Source organism: Penicillium daleae, assembly GCF_028827525.1.
Source record: "Penicillium daleae strain IBT 16125 chromosome Unknown utg000009l_segment0_segment0, whole genome shotgun sequence".
Taxonomy (NCBI): domain Eukaryota; kingdom Fungi; phylum Ascomycota; class Eurotiomycetes; order Eurotiales; family Aspergillaceae; genus Penicillium; species Penicillium daleae.
The window spans coordinates 1,557,559-1,577,557 of NW_026623157.1; the positions used below are offsets into that span (position 1 = coordinate 1,557,559).

The 19,999-nt window shown below is 49.7% G+C and overlaps 8 protein-coding genes across 8 annotated transcripts; 6 read left to right on the plus strand and 2 right to left on the minus strand.

The window, feature by feature from the left end:
• Positions 1–3: 3 nt before the first annotated feature.
• Positions 4–1,990, plus strand: N7458_011710 (C2H2-type zinc finger protein; the record flags this gene model as incomplete). The annotated part of the gene is made up of 2 exons (XM_056915092.1): positions 4–97; positions 171–1,990. 2 exons carry the CDS (start codon positions 4–6, stop codon positions 1,988–1,990), a joined length of 1,914 nt encoding a protein of 637 aa, XP_056759846.1.
• Positions 1,991–3,448: 1,458 nt separating this feature from the next.
• Positions 3,449–4,693, plus strand: N7458_011711 (calcium-dependent phosphotriesterase; the record flags this gene model as incomplete). The annotated part of the gene is made up of 1 exon (XM_056915093.1): positions 3,449–4,693. One exon carries the CDS (start codon positions 3,449–3,451, stop codon positions 4,691–4,693), a length of 1,245 nt encoding a protein of 414 aa, XP_056759847.1.
• Positions 4,694–5,350: 657 nt separating this feature from the next.
• N7458_011712 (RTA1 domain-containing protein) lies at positions 5,351–6,378 on the plus strand (the record flags this gene model as incomplete). The annotated part of the gene is made up of 3 exons (XM_056915094.1): positions 5,351–5,525; positions 5,604–5,846; positions 5,909–6,378. 3 exons carry the CDS (start codon positions 5,351–5,353, stop codon positions 6,376–6,378), a joined length of 888 nt encoding a protein of 295 aa, XP_056759848.1.
• A 409-nt stretch (positions 6,379–6,787) lies between these two features.
• On the plus strand, positions 6,788–8,408 carry N7458_011713 (Zn(II)2Cys6 transcription factor domain-containing protein; the record flags this gene model as incomplete). Its single annotated transcript, XM_056915095.1, has 2 exons — positions 6,788–6,904; positions 6,957–8,408. 2 exons carry the CDS (start codon positions 6,788–6,790, stop codon positions 8,406–8,408), a joined length of 1,569 nt encoding a protein of 522 aa, XP_056759849.1.
• Positions 8,409–8,806: 398 nt separating this feature from the next.
• On the minus strand, positions 8,807–10,282 carry N7458_011714 (uncharacterized protein; the record flags this gene model as incomplete). Its single annotated transcript, XM_056915096.1, has 2 exons — positions 8,807–9,741; positions 9,796–10,282. The coding sequence occupies 2 exons, from the start codon at positions 10,280–10,282 to the stop codon at positions 8,807–8,809; spliced, it is 1,422 nt and encodes a 473-aa protein (XP_056759850.1).
• A 2,227-nt stretch (positions 10,283–12,509) lies between these two features.
• N7458_011715 (GMC family oxidoreductase) lies at positions 12,510–14,573 on the plus strand (the record flags this gene model as incomplete). The annotated part of the gene is made up of 4 exons (XM_056915097.1): positions 12,510–12,779; positions 12,844–13,023; positions 13,086–14,091; positions 14,161–14,573. The coding sequence occupies 4 exons, from the start codon at positions 12,510–12,512 to the stop codon at positions 14,571–14,573; spliced, it is 1,869 nt and encodes a 622-aa protein (XP_056759851.1).
• A 1,781-nt stretch (positions 14,574–16,354) lies between these two features.
• On the plus strand, positions 16,355–16,848 carry N7458_011716 (putative vacuolar transporter chaperon Vtc1; the record flags this gene model as incomplete). The annotated part of the gene is made up of 2 exons (XM_056915098.1): positions 16,355–16,388; positions 16,505–16,848. The coding sequence occupies 2 exons, from the start codon at positions 16,355–16,357 to the stop codon at positions 16,846–16,848; spliced, it is 378 nt and encodes a 125-aa protein (XP_056759852.1).
• A 583-nt stretch (positions 16,849–17,431) lies between these two features.
• Positions 17,432–18,649, minus strand: N7458_011717 (uncharacterized protein; the record flags this gene model as incomplete). Its single annotated transcript, XM_056915099.1, has 1 exon — positions 17,432–18,649. The coding sequence occupies one exon, from the start codon at positions 18,647–18,649 to the stop codon at positions 17,432–17,434; it is 1,218 nt and encodes a 405-aa protein (XP_056759853.1).
• Positions 18,650–19,999: the final 1,350 nt, after the last annotated feature.

Consider the following 19,999-nt stretch of genomic DNA (forward strand, 5'->3'; position numbering starts at 1 on the left):
TCTATGCCTGATACAAGAGACTCTTGGGGGTTTCAGGCTCCTACGCCGACTTCCCAGCCACTTGAATTCGAAGACCTCCAAAGACCTTCGCCGCTCGGTGAGTCAAGTCATCCGCTTCGGAGTTTGCCGCCGAAACTTGTAGGTTGATGGAAATGCTTACATTCTGCCAGCTGGCGGCGCCCTAGACGGAATTTCCCGTTACAATTATATGGAAGATGGGGATGCAACCACTGCAGTGGAGTTTCTGCATAATGACACTAACTTTGAATTCGTCCCGTCGAACAATAACGAGGGACTTCCGGCCATATCGGGCTGGCCGGCAGGCCCGTGGATTCCTGGTGATTTTCAGAGTCCGTTTGGGTCGACCGAGTATGATTTCCAGGATCAAAACGCGGTTCCCATGCCTCCATTGGATTGTCACGAGCTGCAATTTGATCTGGCTGGATTGTATCAACCCGGACTTTCACCTTCTCCTGTTTGCCACACTCCGATAGTTGAACAGGACGCGGGTGACTATATGCCTTTCCTGGACAGTGGCGAGTCCTCGTTATTTGAGCCAGTGATGGGGTCAGAGTCGCAAGCTATTCCAATACAAACCCTGAATCGTCCTTCCAGCCTGCCTAGGAGAAGAAGCCGGTACTCTCTTTACAGGCTAGGACAGACAACGAGTGCAAGATCTACACCAAATATTACAAGCTCTCTTGATCCAATGCAGAGATGGCAAGAATCACCACCAGAGGATGAGCCGGCATCACTGTCAGCAATCATGCAGGCCGTCAATAAGTCAGAACAGGCTATGGAAGGAGTGCCTATCGGCGAGGCGTTCTCGAACAGAACTAGCAGTGCATTCCGACATCATCGCCGACCAGCCTCCTTGGCTAGCTCCAGGAGTGGCACGAGTGCATCGTCATGGCAGTCTTCGGCTTCGACACAGTCTGCAGTGTCAACGCCTAAAAATTCCCAGTCGGGCACGCGAGTCGGCAAGAGTAAGAGGAAACCCAGGAAACCGACTGGGTTGGAGAATGACCGAATATTCTGCTGCACATTTTGCTGCGATACATTCAAAAATAAGTTCGATTGGTCTCGCCACGAAAAATCTCTTCACCTCAACCTGGGAGGCTGGGCATGCACCCCGCATGGAGGCGCGGTAGTATCGACCGTGACAGGCAGGATGCACTGTGTCTACTGCAGTCTTCCAGAGCCATCCCCCGAGCATCTTGATGCGCATAATCACTTCCAATGCTCTGACTCAACTCGCATCTTTCGCCGGAAGGACCACCTAGTTCAACACCTCAGACTTGTGCATAGTCTGGAAACCTTACCCATGATTGACGACTGGAAAATAGCTGGCCCGACTATCACCTCACGCTGTGGCTTCTGTGACCAACGACTCCAAAGCTGGGATGAGAGAGCAGACCATTTGACGAATCACTTTCGTCAAGGCATGACAATGAGTGACTGGCAAGGGGATCATGACTTCCCGCCAGCGATTGCAGACAAGGTTATGAATTCTCTACCGCCATATCTTCTCAGCTGGGAGTCTAAGACGATGGTCCCATTTTCAGCATCAAGCAAGTCTGCCCAGGATCACCTAGCCCAGATCTCTGCACGAGCAGACTGGATTGCTGCCAATGCAAGCGCCCAAGCGCAGAATGAATCACCAGCCTTATCGGAACCTTCCTTGCAAGTAGCTCCAAAGGGCGAGACAATGGTACCACTGCAGACCTTTACGGGTATATTGACACAACACCTCAGCCGCTATGCTCGCCAGCAAATGAGTCTGGGCATTATTCCCACCGACGAGATGTTCCAACAAGAATCGAGGAAATTACTTTATGATTCGGAGGACTCCTGGAACCAATCTATTGCGGATAATCCGGCATGGATATCGTCATTCAGACAGCAGCTTCAAGTGCAGCCCGACAGTGGTGCATCGGGAGGAACTAAACAATTGGAAGCTACGATAGCTGAGTCCGGCTTCAAGCAATGATAAACTCGATCTTGTGATCTTAAATGTTAATATCCATAAATACTTTCAGCTGTTTAATAAAGCGTATTGCGTGTCAGATAGGTAAATGCTTAGAAAGCCTCTTACACGCTTAGCTTGGAAATTTTGCTCTATGCTACCGAGATGATATGAGGTCGCACAAGAGTCAAAAGCAGAGGAGATCAAAGACACACAGACTAACTGCATACCATAGAGGTGTCTTGTGTACTCTCGGGCTTCTCGGATGAGGTTTCTACTGGTTACTCAATAGCCTTTGAGCTGTGAGTACATAGAGAGCCAATGCATGTTGATCAATGATGACTCTGCTTGCATGATCGCGAAAGTAATGCCTCAGAGTATCTAGGTTCTAGACAGACATGTAGATAACAGTATTGGTATTAGGGCGGATACTGCAGGGTACGTCAGACGGTTTCGAGTAACTTATCTGTGTGCTCTAAGGTATCATTTGTAGATCAAGTCTCCATCAGTCTTTGGCTTCGATTCAGTATTTAGAGGCTCAAAATCTCCATCGTTTCTCTCATATTTACATCCTCAACATTGAGACTTCCATCAGAGTGTCTAAAAAAAGTCTGCAAAATGAAACCCTCGATTCTAGCCCCGCTTGCAATTTTCCTTTCAGTCGCGATGGCTGGGACTCCTGACAATCCTGAAGACATGACGCCGTGTTTGGTATGTGTCCGAGGCGAGAGACTAATAAGATTATCGAGAGAAAATCAGTTCTGATACACGACCCATTGAATAGCTCAAATGCAACCAGCAAGCTGCCGAGGAAGTCGGCTGTGGCACTTACCTCAACACTGACTGCACATGTGCCAGCGATCCATTCGTGCTTGCCCTCAATACCTGTCTGTCGGCGGGATGTGATGCCACAGATGTCAAAAGTAGGCAGATATTGTTTCACTCTATGCTGCCCTCCAAATTGAAAGAGAGATTCCCCTAACTTTGATCAGTGTCAAAGGATCTTCACGTGAAGATCTGCCACGGGACGCCTGTCTGAGGAAAATACTATTAACTAATGTTGGTGGTATCTTCCTATCAACAGAGAGCAGTCGTTATTATCACACGCCTTCCGGACATGTGCATGGTAGTGGCTGTGGGGGCCAAATCCAGCCGAGCGAACGTGCGACTTTTCGGGTACCTGGACCTTCCTACGTGCTTGTAGAAAGAGGACAATTGCTCAGCTACTTTGAATTTATTCTAATTCTATCGATTTTTATTTTTGGTGAATGATGTAGCATTCATGACTCATCTTAGTCACTCTACACGCTCTGGCTCTTTTATTTGTTCATTGCTCACCTGAGCAGGAATCGAGATTCGAATCGGGGCAAGTCGGCCCCGGAGGTATAACAAAACCCGACTACGCTGACAAGGCTGAGATATGTGCAGCTTCCGTAACCCCCTCAATCTGGAATGATCCAACCTTGAATGTCTCTCCAAACCATGGTGGAGGTTATTCAAACACCAAAACGTGGCAATCGCATGTTCCTGGCATGGGCAACCGTAGTACTTGTCGTTGCCATCGCATACCGCATCTATCTCCATGCCACGTTCACCTTGATATTTGGCTTTGGCCGAGTGATTCAACCAATTGAGGACTTTCCTTGGGACTGTGAGCGCATTCAACACCCTCTTCTGGAAGGGTGTGAAGATGTCTGGCTTGACCATAGCTCCAGGAAGCTCTACGGTGCTTGCACCAGCCTTAGGTCGCGAACAGGATGGAACCCGGGAGGGAGCTTGTTCAATGTTTCCGCAAGGTCGCGCACCGATCATATTTCAGTGTTGAATATCGACGAGCCAGGCCCAGACGGCCTGTATGGACTTCATCAACTCAAATTCGACTATCCTGGAGATCTCGATCTGCATGGCTTTGATATTAAACGCATTGGAGACCAACAGCACCAACAGCGTTTCTGGCTCATCAACCATCGCCCACCTGTGGACCCAGCCACCGGAGAACCGCTCAACCCCCGCAAAGTGGGCGCTAACTCCACCATTGAGATATTTGACCTTGAGGCATCCTCAAGTACACTGGTGCATGTGAAGACCATCGCTAGCGAGGCTATTATCTCCCCCAACAACCTTGCAGTCGCCAATGATGGAGTTGGAATTTTGGTGACGAATGACCACGACGAAAAGGCTGGCATGTTTCGTGATCGCGTCATATTCTTCGGAGGCGGAAGTTTGACCTACTGTCGGTCGGATACCGGCAGTTGTGATGTAGTTGCTACTGAAAATTGCTCGTTCCCCAACGGCGTCGTACGCGGCCGTGATGGGCGTTTCTATGTCTCTCATTCGGCATCGGGCATGATCACTGTTCATGAAGAATCAGATAATGGTCTTGTTGAGGTTGACAGTATTCCTCTGAATGTTCCGCTTGACAATCTCTCCGTCGATAAGGAGGGAAACATAATCGCTGCTGCTATTCCGCATTCAGTGGGCTTTATGCAGGCTGCCGATGATCCATATAACCGTGTCGCAGCGGCGAGCGTCTTCATGGTCAGGGATCGAGACCGAACAGATGGAGACTCTGAAAGGTTTAACTACGAGACCGTCAAAGTTATCGAAGATAGAGATGCCAAGTTTCTTCCGACGACCACCGTGGCAGTGCATGATGCCCAAACGCATCGCTTGTTCTTGGCTGGAGGATTTTCGCCTTTCCTCAGCGTTTGTCAGAGACGCATATAAAGACGCGTGGTTGCCTTGCGTTGATCTGATAAGTTGCTGGACGGCTCGGGCGCATGTTGATTTGGCGTGTCATCCGCATTGGACTTTGGAACGTCTTCCTTTTTTTCAATTGATTTTTGAAGCCTCCTCTCATGCTATTGATTCGTCTTGTGTACTATTAGACTAGAAATCTTTAGTCAATTCCGATACGAAGGGAAATATTCAGTATCTGTCTCTGGGATGAATAACAAATGGCAGACAGTATATGCCATCGATGTTTTCAGTCAAACAGCTTTCTCAACCGTAGAACATAACTAATGGGTACCGGGGTGCCATTTATCGAATTTCGGAGGTATGCCGAAGCATCGCCACTCTACAAACTAGACTCTTTAAAGTTTCTGGTTGGCCCCGCTCGTATGCTCGTATTTCTTCGCTCGCATTCTCGCATTCTCGTATCCGCGTTGTCGCATCCCCTCAAACGTCCTGGATCCAGGTTTCGGTACTTGGGAAGAAATTTCATGGAGATGATTAGCTGGGAGAATCTATTTTCAGGATGATATTGAAGTTGCCTTGACTGTAAATTTGATATAAAGTGAACACTTCTTTCTTATTGTTGTAGCGTAATTTCATCTGTCACCCATCAACTTGACTTGTACTCGCTTTGTCAACCTGCCTACCATGACCACCAGCAGCAGCGATGGAGGTATCGACTTCGCTCTATACCGCTACACCCCTTCAATCGTGGCGGCCGTTATTTTCGCAGTTATCTTTCTGATAATCACAATTCTGCACGGCATTCGACTATGGCGACATCGCACTTATTTCTTCGTTCCCTTTATCATCGGTCTACTTTGTGAGAACCCTGCCTGCCCGTGACTCAAATGAGCCTCAACTTGAGCAGGAAGACTAATCCAAAATTCACGTCCATTAGTTGAGTGCGCTGGGTATATTGCTCGCATCTTTTCACACTTTGACACAAAAGCTCTTGGTCCATACATCGTTCAGACCATGCTTATTCTGGTCGCACCGCCACTTTTTGCCGCCTCGATCTATATGACTCTAGGCAGAGTCATTGTCGCTCTCAACTGCCACCAGTTCTCGATTGTACCTGTTCGGTTCCTTACCAAAATATTTGTGATTGGAGACGTGATCTCGTTCCTCCTCCAGTGTGGAGGTATGCACAGAGACCCCTGGTCATAATGATATTTTCGTCCATGGACACTAATTTTGTACTAGGTGGTGGGTATATGGCCGCCGGAACAATTTCCGCCATGAATATGGGTGCAAATATCGTCATTGGTGGTCTTGCCATTCAACTTCTCTTTTTCGGATTCTTCGTTGTCGTATCGGCTGTGTTCCACTGGCGCGTTAAGTTGAACTCTCTAAACATTTCACATTCTTCGGAGCACAGCAAGAAGTGGGAATCCATAATGTGGGCTCTCTACGCTGCTTGCTTCCTCATTCTGGTGCGATCGATCTTCCGTGTGGCTGAATTTGTCGAGGGTAATGACGGCTTTATTATGAAGAGAGAATATCTCTTGTACATTTTCGATGCTTGTCTCATGGCTTTGACTGGCATTGTGCTGGCAATCATTTACCCTGGTTCATTTCTTGGCCGGGATGGGAGCAAGCGGGACAGTGAGCTCCAGCTGATGTCTACAGATGAGGACTACAGACCGCAGAGATCAAAGGCCTATGGGCCTTAAAGAAGGATTAAGCTTAGATGTGTTTGGTAGCGGTTCATGGCGTCCAATGATTTTGTATAGCTTTTCCTATGTCGCATAGAATGCATTCACTACATTACTTTTTTTTTTTCATTTAGATTTGGAATAGAAATTGGACGAGAATTTGATTCTAATTATAGAGATAGAGTGGATGAAGCGAAAATGTCTGCAGATGTTCTTCTATTCAGAGCCAGCGGTTTAATGGTACTGCGCCTTCGAATTTCCAGCCGCCTTGTGCAACCTTAATTTCTCCCTACACTTCTCGCACTTCGCGTCCAACCCTATCCACACAGCATTGCCTACCCTATTATCGCGCCAGTTATAATCTCATGCGATGACGTGACCTGCCCGAGGGCCGAGCATCTCACGGACAACAACACCTCTACACGCGATGCAAGTTCATAACGTGGGCCGCAGCGCAACCAAGTCGCGTATTCGGCCAAAGCAGCGAATCAGTCACACCAAGTCCCGAAATGGCTGCTACACTTGCAAGCAGCGTCGCGTGAAGGTAAGGAGATACTTAATCCAGAATTATCGATCGATACGACTGACAAGATCAGTGTGACGAGGAACGGCCAACATGCGGTGCATGCTCTGTTCGGGGCGAAGACTGCGTCTTCCCCAATCCAGGAGGTCCACGTGACCAAAGAAGAAGACAGCCACACCTTTCTCTCTCGAGATCCTCTTTTGACAGTGTCCAGCTTCAAGCACGCGAAAAAACAACCGATGTACCATTTCGCCCATTGTATTTTAATGCGGCTTCTCCCGACGAGCCTCAAAATGTCGACAGTCAGTCCACATCCAGCCTCAACATGAGTGATCTCAATCTACTTCAACACTACATCTTGCACACCTCAAAAAAGATGACTTTGCATAAGATCAAAACAGTGGTTTGGGAGCGTGTTATTCCTGAAATGGCTGCAGCCAATGAATTTTTAATGCACCTTGTCTTGGCCCTGGCTGGCCTGGATATATTGACTAGTCGAGATATTTGTGTGCGAAATGATCAAGGGTCTTCAAAGCCTTTCATCGCTGCAAGTGTACCTCAGCTTCAGTCAATCATGGGACATCATCAGCAAGGTCTGGCCGGGCTGCAGGAAGCGCTTTGCGCTACCAGCGAACCAGATGCGGAAGTCTTGCTGGCCGGGTCCATGCTGGTGGTGGGCTTTGCATTTGCATCGTTTGGAATCAAGGATCTAGATCCATCGGCACATACATTTCAGGATACCTTGAGCTCTGATTCCGCTTCGCCGTCTCCACTTCTGAATGTTGGCACGCTCCACATACAATGGCTTCACCTTGTTCGTGGCGTCACGTCCATTCTGAGACAATTTTGGCCAACTCTAAGGAAGTGTCGCCTGAGGGCGCTGCTATTTTCCAATCATGCCAATGAAGATTGGAAGCTCTGCGAAGAACAAGTGCGCTCGAGCGTGGTACCGAGTCGATACATTCATTCTGGAAGACTTCGCAAGTTTGCGACTGGCGCCAATCATTCCATATCGAAGTTACGTGACCTATACGCCAGCCTCCGCTTATCCGCTGGCTTCGATGATGGGATAGAGACCTCGCCATCGATTGCGACTCCCCACTCTGATCAAAGTGGCAACGTAGGCAGTGTGTCTCTTGAACCATACGAAAAAGCCATAGGCGTGGTTGAGGATCTCTACATGAGAATCCTGTATGTCATGCACATGAAACCGCTTGATTGTCACGCTTCTTCCGATCTCGAAATCCAAACCGACATTGAAGATGCAGCGGTTTCAAGCTGGCCTCACCTTCTTCCTGAAGAGTTCATTTTCTCCTTAGATCCGCAAGGGAATTTCGACAGGATGCAGGGTGTGGGCGTGGTTATCTTAGCGCATCTGTACTTGGCAATTGCTATTCTAGACGAGGTCTGGTACTATGGCAAGAGATGTGACATTGAAATCTACAAGATTAATACCTTAATCGGCGGTCTGGGGGATACGAAGCTCATTTCATTGATGGAATGGCCTATTGATGTTATTCAGTGATTAGAACCGAGACTAACCCAACCCACGTTTGATCGACCAACGAAGTTGGCCTAATAAGAGTGTACTCTACTTTTTGACTGGGTTGTGCTACGACATTAATCAAAACCTCTTGTTCACAAGGAATAGTCAGTCATCAGGGTCCAGAAATGACACAGGCTAAATCGCATGGTAGCAATTTGGTTCCGCCCAAGAAGATGTTTGAGATCGTTAAATATCTCGTCAACTTTAAATACTAGATAGGACGTTGAATATCGGAAAGAATTGACAGTATATAGTGATAATAATTAGCTCGTCGTTAGACGAAAATTATGGTAGTATTATGTTGAATGTATGTCATTAGTCATGTTGAAATTATATCAATGCCCGTCGCCAGAATTCAGTCATGCAAAAATTTGCTTTTAAACAGTCGTCTCGGCTGGATTATCATCCTGGAGCTTGGATGAGATATCCTCCGCCGTCACTTGAACCTCATGACTGTGCTCAAGCTCGGACAAGACAATCCAAGTGGGGACAATAGCGATAAGAGTGATTCCAAAGTTGAGACCGATGCTGACAAAGTGGTTGGCACCGCCTTCAGACTGCATAGCCCAAGCAACAGTCTGACCCAGGGCCTCAAATCCTCGGAGAATACCACAGTGGTAAGACAGTGACGAAATATCGGTGCTATATTGACCGATAAGCCAGTACAGGAATTGTTGAAATGCCTGGCCGCCGAAAGTCCAGAAGAAGACGAGAGCGTAAGATTTTCCGAATCCACCGGTGAACCAGTCGAAGACGGGGGACTCGGGAGCATTATAGAATTGGTTCTGGAGAATTGAAGCCCAGATCCAGGTACCAGTGAGAATGACCACAATAGAGATGAAGGCAATCTTGGCGCGGGTCTTGATGTGGATACCCTGGCGATCGAGAAGACCAGCGATGATGAACGAGGATGCGATGCCGGCGAAGTTGGTGAAAAAGGAGGAGAATGCGCGAGCTCGTACGGTGAAGTAGGTTGTGAGCCACGTGCTGAGGAAGCCGTTATAGAAGTAGCTGATGAAGAAAGAGGGAAGGAGGAGGAGAACGCGGCGAGTAGCAATCAAGGATACTGCAGCCTTGAATTCGGCAGCCCAAGAGGCCTGCTTGTGCACGAGAACCAAGGTGCGATCTTTGCGCTGCACCTTCTCAGCAGGGCTGAGAAGAAGTGCGATAGGAAGTCCAAGGCACATGATCACAATGAACACGATGTAGGTGCTCGAGCTAACGGATCCCTGGGTGGAGGTTTGTGCATTGAGTCCCAAGTTGATGGCACCTCCCACAATAGGGCCAGCGGCCTTGGCAGTTTGCCAAATTGCTATTCACAAAGTTAGTATGGCATGAGAAGAAAACAACAATATTAGAAACGTACCAAGGTAGAATGCACGCTCGTGCGGACTAGGATATCCAATGATAATGGCAGCCTCAGCCGCCCAGAAGAATCCTGCAGAGATACCACACAAGGCACTGCCGAAAAGCATGAACCATGTGTTTGCCGAATAGTTATTGGTGTAAAGACCAGCACCGTAGATGGGGTAGCCAATTGCTCCAAGCGTCAATCCATAACGTAGGCCGATGCGGTTGTTAATGGCACCCGCCAGGACACAAACGATCGCAAATAGACCATAAACCAGAGCATTCGCGGCGGATACAGCATAGGGTTGTGCCGCACCACCCGCACCCAGATTGTTCAAGGCATCCCACATACCAGGTGCGGTAAATGAGACACCGCTGGCAATGGCGATCTGGAATGGAATCGATCGAAAGATCGATCGACGGGTATTGGGTTGAGTCGACTCAACCACTGACTGAGCTTCATGCTCGTCAACCACATGCGGTTGGGAAGTTTTGGCAGCCATAATCGCGATGGAGTCTGCAGACCCTAGTAGCTGAGACTTCGCCTTGTAAAAAGCGATCAAGACTCAGAAAAGGGATATGAAAAGGAAGTCAACTGTGAGTACTTCACTATTTCAAACGAAAATTTTCCGTAAGGCGAAGTGGGGCCATGGCGTGCTCAAAGCTCAAGAGACTGCGTTGGGGTTCTTACGAGATGCCAAGTTCTCAAGGCCCTGGGGAAATTGTTTTCACTTGCTTGAAGTCCTGGCGCGTTTGTGGGGCGTGGTTTATCGCTCAGAAACCAACGTGGAATGAGATCTAGTCTAAATTGAACGGAGGGAGACTAAGCCTGACACCATTTAGCTTTTTGTAGCTTCTACATATGTCTACCTGAAGAATCTAGCTGTCGATGTGCCGACCATGTGGCGAAACAAGCTTAAAATTTCGTCTGCCGCCTCGCAAAAATCGGGCCGGTTGAGTCAGATTTTCAGCCCGCTGTCTCGCTTATCGGGCCGAGTTCGGCACTTGGAATTTCGATCTAAGATTCATTGATCGTCTTAATTATCGTAGCGGTTTTACGAAGGTGGATTAATCACCGTATACTGAGCTAGACACTTGAATTCAATAATGAATATATTTGTCAATCCCTCCCCCGTGGCCTAAAGAGACTTGAAATGATCAATGAGTTGGACTGCACCACAGAGAATCCTAGCACTCATTATTAGCTTCAAAAATCATACTCGAGACACGACCTCAAAGAGAAATGCTCATCCATGGTCGAAGAAAACTGGACATTATTACACATAACGTGACCATACCTAGGGCCGTTATACAAGAGTTTTTGCCAGGCATGAATAATGAGGCTTCATCCACCGCGTCAGGCAAGTGATTAAATCCCGGTCGGGATAAGATGAAATCGACCATCAACCCATTAGTAAGGAACAAAGGGATAACTAGAACCTTAATCTTCTATAGTCAGCTTGCAAGACTCCCATCATTAGTGATTGGCAGGTCATGAGTGGTTGAGGTTTACTATCCTCCCGAGAATCTGTATTTAATCCAAGACTACTCTCTTCCACCAAAGGAAAATCGATCCGACGTGGGGGCATTTCCGGCAATTCTATTATTCCTTCAATGCCTAAACCCTTCTGATATTAGGATACAAGAAGTACACTATGGACAAAGTTCATGACCTAACCAACAGACCACAGCGCAACTGCATCCTTGACATATTCTGTCTCGTACTCTATACGATGACGTCAATGAATATTATCGAACGCTACATAGTAGAGATTCAGGAGGTGCGCATCCATATGCTGGATGCCGAATTCTCAGAGTAAATATTCACGAGTTGAACCTGCAACGAGGGCTACAAGGCTGCGGCTACGAGGGTGTGTGCCATTTACCTGCGGATATTTGAGCTATGTATGGTACGTGTGGTCTATTCTTTCAGGAAGGGAACTCCTGCCCACCTACCTACTAGGTGTTATTTCAGCTGAGATCATTGCAGTAATAAATTTCCCAAGTCCACTCATTTTAGCCAACTAGATGAAATAGATCAAAGGGGCCAAAAACTAGAACGCAATGTAAATCTACCAATTCGGAAGTACCCTGCGAAAGCTGACGGTGCGTCGTCAGCTTGCCAGGCACGCAGATCTGCGTCACAATCTTTTTAGGCGAGCCAATACTCAAAAGCGAGGTAGGCGGGTAACAAAAAATCATACAATTAGCGCATGTATCGGCGCATTATGCATGCAGTCTATAGTGACGGGCGTTCCTAATTTAGCTCTTCACATGGATATTGTCTTCGCAAAGCAACTCGACGAGCATACTCACGTATTATCATAGTCCACCCGCATGCAGACCAACTGATTCTTCGCCTCTCATAGCTCATTAATGCCGTCTCTTGAACATTTCAGCTCTGGCGAGCCACCGAGGTCCGCGGTGCGGGGAAAGCAGGTCTAGGTTTCAGCCCCATGGAAAGCTGCACCAATGCGCCAATGGCACGATGTCGCTACAAGTAGACGTCCCAAGATACCTGCTAGCCAAGGTTTTTATGTTCAGGCGCCCTATTTGTCCACTTGGCTTTACCCCCGCACTCTTGGGAACCGGCTCATCCACGGGCGAGAATATCTGGTTGCACGAGCGTGCGTCTGCAGAACAAATAAGAGGGGAATTCTCCTTTGCCACTACGGCTGCAGCTTTGAGCTTCACCTTTCTAGCTTCCATTTTAATAGTATACTTGTTACCATGGGTGAACAGGGCCCTAAGCCAGGCGCTGAGTCGCCTACTTGCTCCATCGAGGAGTTCACGAGTACCTCGTTCGACTATATTATTTGTGGAGGTGGAACTGCGGGATGTGTTATTGCCGCGCGACTCACGGAGAATCCTGATGTAACAGTTGGCGTCGTTGAAGCTGGGAAATATCGCATCGGAGATCCGTTGGTGGATACGCCAGCGGCGTTCTTACAAATGTTTGAGGATCCTGAGTATGACTGGTGCCTGTACAGTGCACCGCAGGTAAGCCGGTTCCCTAGAGATAGACGCCGGTCTCTGGATCTGACAACCTTTCCTATGATCATAGAAAGAGAATCGAGGACGCATTCACCATATCCCTCGCGGTAAACTGCTCGGTGGCTCTAGTGGCATCAACTACATGATGTATGTCCGGGGATCTCGACAAGACTACAATGATTGGGCTGAGCTAGTCGAGGATGAGAGTTGGTCTGCCGATACCATGCAACAGTATATGCGCAAACATCAGGTAAACCGCCACCCCCTCGTCCATCATCTAGCTCTATAGCCTCAACTGATATCAATGGCCAGACCCTCGAGCCGTATGACGAAGCGATCACTGACCGCTCGACTATGCCTTTTGTTGGCGAATTCCACGGGACGAGTGGGCCAGTCCGAACTAGCTTCAACGACTCGATCCTCCCAATCGAGAACGATGTCATCAAAGCTTGCGACGAAGTAACCGGATTCACAAAGAAACCCACGGATCCCTGGAGCGGCGACCACATCGGTTTCTATCACACCCTGGGCTCCATCGTTCGGACAGGCCCTAACAAGGGTAAGCGTAGCTATGCAGCTCCCGGATACTATGAGGCGAACAAGGCAAGACCAAACCTCAAAGTTCTCTGCTCGACGCTGGTCAACAAGGTCGTTCTGGATGGTAATAAAGCCGCCGGAGTGAGCATCTCACACGGTGGCAAGGACTACGAAGTTGCCGCCAAGCGCGAGGTCATCGTTTGTGGCGGAGCCCTCAAATCCCCCCAGATCCTCGAGCTCTCGGGCATCGGTGACCCGGAAGTACTCAAAGCTGCAGGAGTCGAGTGCAAAGTCGCCAATCCAGCCGTTGGCGCCAACCTCCAGGACCACACCATTACCTTGGCCGTGTACGAGACACAGCCCGGCACCGTGACGTTGGATACGCTCCACCAGAATCCAGAAGCCATGCAGAATGCACAGAAGCAGTACGTGGAGACGGGTGGCGGTCCGTTGAGTTGCACATCCACGATGCAGGGTTTCTTCCCAGCTAAATTGGTCATGTCTGAAGCCGAGATTGAGGCTGTGGTCCAGAGTATTCGGGATATCAAGCCGACGAGCAAGTTCCACGAGCGCCAGCTCAAGCAAATTATCAGTCATATCCAGAGTGACGTGTCTGCGAATATCCAGATGGTCTTGATTCCAGCGACTGCGAGTACCGAAGGAATCGAGCACCAGAAACACCTTTTCCCGCCCGCACCCCCTGACAAGCCTGCCGGTCTTACCTTTGCAATTTGCTTGCAGTACCCCGTAGCCCGGGGCTATGTCCACATCGATAGTTCTGGTATGTCCCTGGTCCGCATAACACTTAATGATCTTCAGAAAGCACCTTTTAAACTGACCTTGCCCCCAGACCCCACCAAGCCCCCGGTCATCCAGCCAAACTATGGAGGTCACGATGCAGACATCACCCTCCTAGGCGCAGGCTTCCGATGGATCGATAAAGTTCGCCAATCTGCACATCTCAAGTCATCCCTAGGGGGTCGCACATTCCCTGAACCAAGCGTAGACCTGGCTGACATAGCCGCGGCCAAAGAATCTGTACACGACGCCGTGGCTGGTGAGTACCATGTCTGCGGGTCCGTCGCAATGGGTGATGCGCTTGACTCTCGACTGCGCGTCAAGGGCGTGGAGGGCCTGCGGGTCGCCGATGCCTCGATTTTCCCGAATAATGTCAGTGGAAACATTGTTAGCAGTGTATATGCGGTCGCGGAGAAAGCGGCAGACATGATCAGGGCCGACTGGGACTTTGCACCACTGAAATGACGATGGTTTGAAGCATCGCGCGTGTGAATAATTTTTGTTCGCCTCGCCGATTATCTGTGTTATCTACTTGCCTTATCGGGAAAGAAGGCTCGTGACGGGTACAGGGGGGATCGGGAGGAGTGGGGAGATCGCGGCCGGAAGCGAAGCGGAAGGATGTGTGCCGATTTCGCTGCATTGGAGCCTGTTAGTTAGCATTTCATATTTAATAAGCAATGTATCGACATTTGCGTTCTTCAGCCCTCCTGGTAGTGGCTTGCTGTCTGCAAATTTAGCCGAGTACCCACGCGTATCCGATATCGTATCATCGCCACTATGCAGATTGTCACGCCCCGACATGAGTTTTTCGTCTGCCTGTACGGAGTAGCGTTTGGCTGTTATCCAAACACCGATCGAGTTTAGGCCTCGGGGGGCATAGTGACTGGTCCAGAGCGTTCTTCCTTGAGGCTCGGGGCTCCACACGAGTGGACTCGGATCCTCGACGAGTTTAAACAGCCGTCTCTGCGCTGCACAGCCTCCTGCACAGCACCGATCGCTATAATGCTCAGCTACTCGGCGATGAGGACACTCCATCGGAGAAGAAGTCCACGACTGCTAAATATCGTACCGGCTGTGTTCCCGGCATGCCGAGTCCAACTTTGGGTATCCGAGCACACACGGGTGCAGGGACCGGCGGGCTAACGAATACATTCCATTTTAAACATTTGAAGTCTCGAACAGACAACAAACTCCTCCCGCTGGCAATGGGGCCGTCGATTTCCGCGGGACGCAGTGGGGGTTTCGGAAAACCCGCCGCTGGCCGGAGGTTGTCATTGAGAGTAGAATGATTGGGTGGATATTGACGAGTGCTACTGCTGCCCCTCCGCAGTCCTCTTGGGGTGGAGGGAATGGGAACCGCTCCTCCAAGAAGGCCATCTTGAAAGGTACAATGACTTGGTGATGGGAGGCATCCGATAGGACGTGGTTCAGCCCTATGGTGCGTCAGTGCATAGCAAGTCGAAGATAGAAGTAATATGTGCTGGTGATCGGGCAACAAAGTTTGGCGAGATACGAAGTTGGGGGCTCGGCCGCAGTGCCTAATCGTAGCGTGTCCTCCGTCGCTGTGGAGGACTGGTCGTTCTAGCCATAATGTCTCTCTCATTGGTGTGAGCTAGTTTCAAGTCTAACCGGCTAGCCGCAAGTTTGGGATAAATTCGACCAATCCTGTTGCAGGGGTGACATGCTGCAACGGCGTTTGTGATATGAACAACACGAGAACAACTGGAGGAAATTCGAAGCATTTTCAGTCGTTGAAGGCATATCAGATGAAGAATAAACGCGATGTGCGAGATGGACCCACCTCGCCAGAACAGAGTTCGGCGGCGCCAAATTACACTTCGGAGGGTCTGGTGCAAGGTCAGGTGACTGTAATTGCCTCGCAGCAAACGGACGAGGCACGTGCATCGTCCACCGGCAGAGCTACACCGCCCTAGGCCGAAACGGGACTAGCGTCCTGTTTTGAGCGCAAAGCTCTCGACTTCCCTCGTCATCGGGGGATTATTGGCTCCGCCTGACTGCACCTCGATCCCTTCTTTTCTCTTTCTGACCTCGTCTCGATATCCTGGCCCTAAGAACGAGTGTGAGAGAAAGAATCTTCTGCACCTATCAGCCTCAATCTCGACTTGCCCCGAATCCTAAGTCTCTACCTCTCGCCCTGCCGGTTGTCGTGGTTCTCAATTCCCGTCTCAATTGAATATCTGCCCCGATTCCAATTGCGGTCACCAAACTCATCTCTCATCCTCACCATGTCCAGCCAACCCCTCCTTCAGACTGCCCCGGGTAAGCGACACTCTCCTACACTGAAGTTCCAATCGCATCGTTCAATCCCAACTCTCCCAAGTCTTCACATCGTCACCCAAGCTTCCCCTAAACAGCCCTGCTGACGCATCACCCAGGCAAGCGCATCGCCCTCCCCACCCGCGTCGAACCCAAAGTCTTCTTCGCCAACGAGCGTACCTTCCTCTCATGGCTGAACTTCACCGTCATCCTCGGCGGTCTGGCCGTGGGTCTCCTCAACTTCGGTGATCGTATCGGTCGTATCTCCGCCGCACTGTTCACGATTATCGCCATGGCGGCTATGATCTACGCCGTGGTAACGTTCCACTGGCGTGCACAGAGTATCCGGCGGCGGGGGCAAAGCGGTTTCGATGACCGCTTCGGACCAACTGTCCTCGCGATTGCCCTGTTGGCTGCCGTTGTGGTCAACATTGTCCTGCGTATGCGTGACAATGAGCTGTAACTGAGCCCAAGTTTGACTGAGCTCAAGCCATTGTCGTACAAGATCGCCGGTCTTGTTCTCTCTACCATGATCCCTCACCCAATTTGATATCACTCTTGGTCTACCCCGTATATGTCACCTCGCTCTGCCTAGCGTTTTCATCTCTTTTTCCACCCTGCGAATCTTTCGAACCATCCTGCCGTTCACATTGCATCAATGTCCTTGTCCTGTTATCTGCTGTTACTTGTGTCTATGACTTTCATCCGTCCATACTGGGTTGTTCTGGCGCTTTGGGTTCCGTGTACCTCAGGAGGTCACCTATCTATCGCATGTGACTTGACGGTTTCTATATATCAATTGAAGCAGTCTATGCCTCGCATGCCCTTCCTAACCGGTATATCGTATTCTTGTTTATCACTTAGCTAACGTAATACCAAGTTCTTGGTGCCCTTGTCAATTTTGGACTGAAGGTTGAAATACAGTACCTGCCACTCAGGTTCTTACAATGGTACGCTTGTCCCGTCTCTAACTTTGGCCTCTTTGGCCTCTGTCAAGATACTCGCACGATATTATTCACAATCTTACGCTCTCAATCCTAAACACTCTATTTGCAGTAATCCTTCACCAACACATCACCCTTCAAGAACCCATTCGCAATATACTCCTCAAAGCTCCAGTAGTCCTGTTTCACACCCTCTCCCACAATAGTAGCATTGCTCTCAAACTTGGCATTCCAATACGAACTGCCACGAGTGTACTGCGCCCACGCCGACAATCCAGCATGAAGATTGTTCTTCCGCAGACTCAGCACATTCTCCCCACCAGTCTCCAGCGCCCACTCACCCACAAAAGTAGGGAACTTGCCATCACCAGCAGACTGCTTGGCATCCTTGCAAATGTACTCAGTAATGTTCGCACTCGTCGCCTCGGGATACTGGAAATAGTAATGGTGCAGATCGAATACAATGTTCTCGGAGGCGTCGAAATGGGGAGACCAGTACTGCTCCGTCTTGAAGCTACCCTGCAACATAACGGGGATCTTGGCATTGATCTTCTTCACATGCGCAATGACAGCATTGAAGTACTTCAGCAGCCAAGTAGCTCCGTCCTCGGTCAGGGCGGCGGCGGTTCCGAACTGCGACAGATCCCTGTTGTCCGCTGGCTCGTTGATGGGCTCGATCGTGTAGCTCTGCGGGCTGCTGGAGGACTGCACGAAGGCAGCAACGGCGTCAACCGCACGCAGCGACCACGCCAGCGCAGTCTCATTGTGCCACCACCCCCAGTTGCCGACCTTCTCGCCGATATCGAGTCCATTCGTGCCGCCAGGCAGAGAGTGGAGGTCGATCACGACGCGCATGCCGTGCTTCTGGGTCGCGTGCTCCGCAATTCGGCGCAGGTGCTTCTGCTGGTTACCCGAGTACATCTGTGAGCCCGGCACGCGCACCCAGGCTGCATAGGTAGTCGGGATCCGCAGGATGGAGACACCGGCGGCGGCGAGAGTGTCAATGTCTGCGGGGGTAATGTAGGTTTCGTAGCGCTTCTCGAAAACGGCCGAGCACGCGGACCCTAGGTTTGCGCAGATGGTCCATTCGTCGGAGGCGTTGACGCCGTAGGTAGCCCACCAGCGGGTGTCGATGGTGGATTCTTGTTCGAGCCAACCGCCCAGGTTGACGCCGTAGCCGGTGAAGGTGCGCCAGTTGATGTAGCCAGTGCTCTTGGGGTCATGCCCATTGGGTGAGTTGGAAGATGGGTTTGAAGCGAGTGGGGAGGCGAAAGTGGTGTGGATAGATGCCAGAGTGGCAAGCCAGATGAGGGAACGCATGATGGACAGGGTATAGGAGAAGATCAATATGTTCCTGATCCTAGACGTGTAAGGAGTATATGAACTGCGCTTTCCCTTCGAACAGAGGTCCCTCTGGAGAGTAGATCATTGCCGTCCCTGTTACCCTTATATACCCCAGAGCGCACGGGGACATCCAGGAGAAAAAAAATTACGTCCACAAATCATCTACGGCGTACGACATCCTCGGTGCATCTTCCCCATATTCCAATCGCCAAGCATGTAAAAATGTGGGGTCGACTCTGGGCCCCCGGATATCCCAGCTTCCACAAGAAGTGCGCGCGCCGCGCAGAAGCGGCGGTCTTAACCATTTAGAGGAATTTCCGGTGGAGACGCACTATGGGGGGAAATAGATCATTCGGTTAACCGTTGAGATTTACATTTGCTCGGACATTCCAGAGGGACAGAGCGAATGAAGACACTGGGAATTTGAGTTCTTGGCTTGCCGAATAATAGCCGAGCGGGTCGGGAAATCCGAGATCAACTTTTCATCAGGGGGACGAGTAAGGCAGGTAATTGTTGAGTGGGCTTTAATTTTACAGAGTCTATAAACTTTCCATGTGGAATGATATTGCCATTGATTGTCACTGATACGACTGTCGCTTTCGTGGATTTGGAGTTTTGGCAGTATATACATAGTCCTGCTGCAAGGAGTGTTTCAACCGGAGGCATCATTTTGTCAGTTTTGACAGTCAGCGAACCGGCCAGTGGCCACCGTGGAATTCGTCCGTAGTTAACGACATAGTATAACGCCATCTTGGTATCTCTTAGACTTGAGTACCGGAAATGAAGTTTTGTTATTAGTAGCTCGGCTCTCTCTCTTCAGCGAAAGCACCTTGCACATGTATCGCTCTAGATCAAGTGAGCTTTACAGACCTCCATTCTACTCCTTTAGTCCATAATAATGTTGTACATAATATTTTCTTGATTTCCACAGATACGGCTGCCTGTAGCATTGCCATTGGGCACTACCTAGTCATCGGTGTGGCCGGCTAGTACCATTTGATTCTTCTTCTTATAACCGGCCCATATTGGCGGTAAACAGGCCACACTGACCGCTAGGCATCATCAATAAGGATCCCGGGACTGAAATTTCTACTTCAAAAAGACTCACCTGCTACACATTCTACGTGACTCCATATCCAGAGCCAGGACTAGAGAAAGATCAGTCTCTGAACAACGAAGGCTGCATTAGGAGAGGTAGTTCGACTGACAGAATTGATCGCTCCGAGATGGTTGCGTCCAGCCAGAGAAGCATGGATTGCTCTGATGAGAGAGAATGCTATCTAAGATGAGCAATTAGCTCTGTTGTGACTTCGACGTAGATAGAGG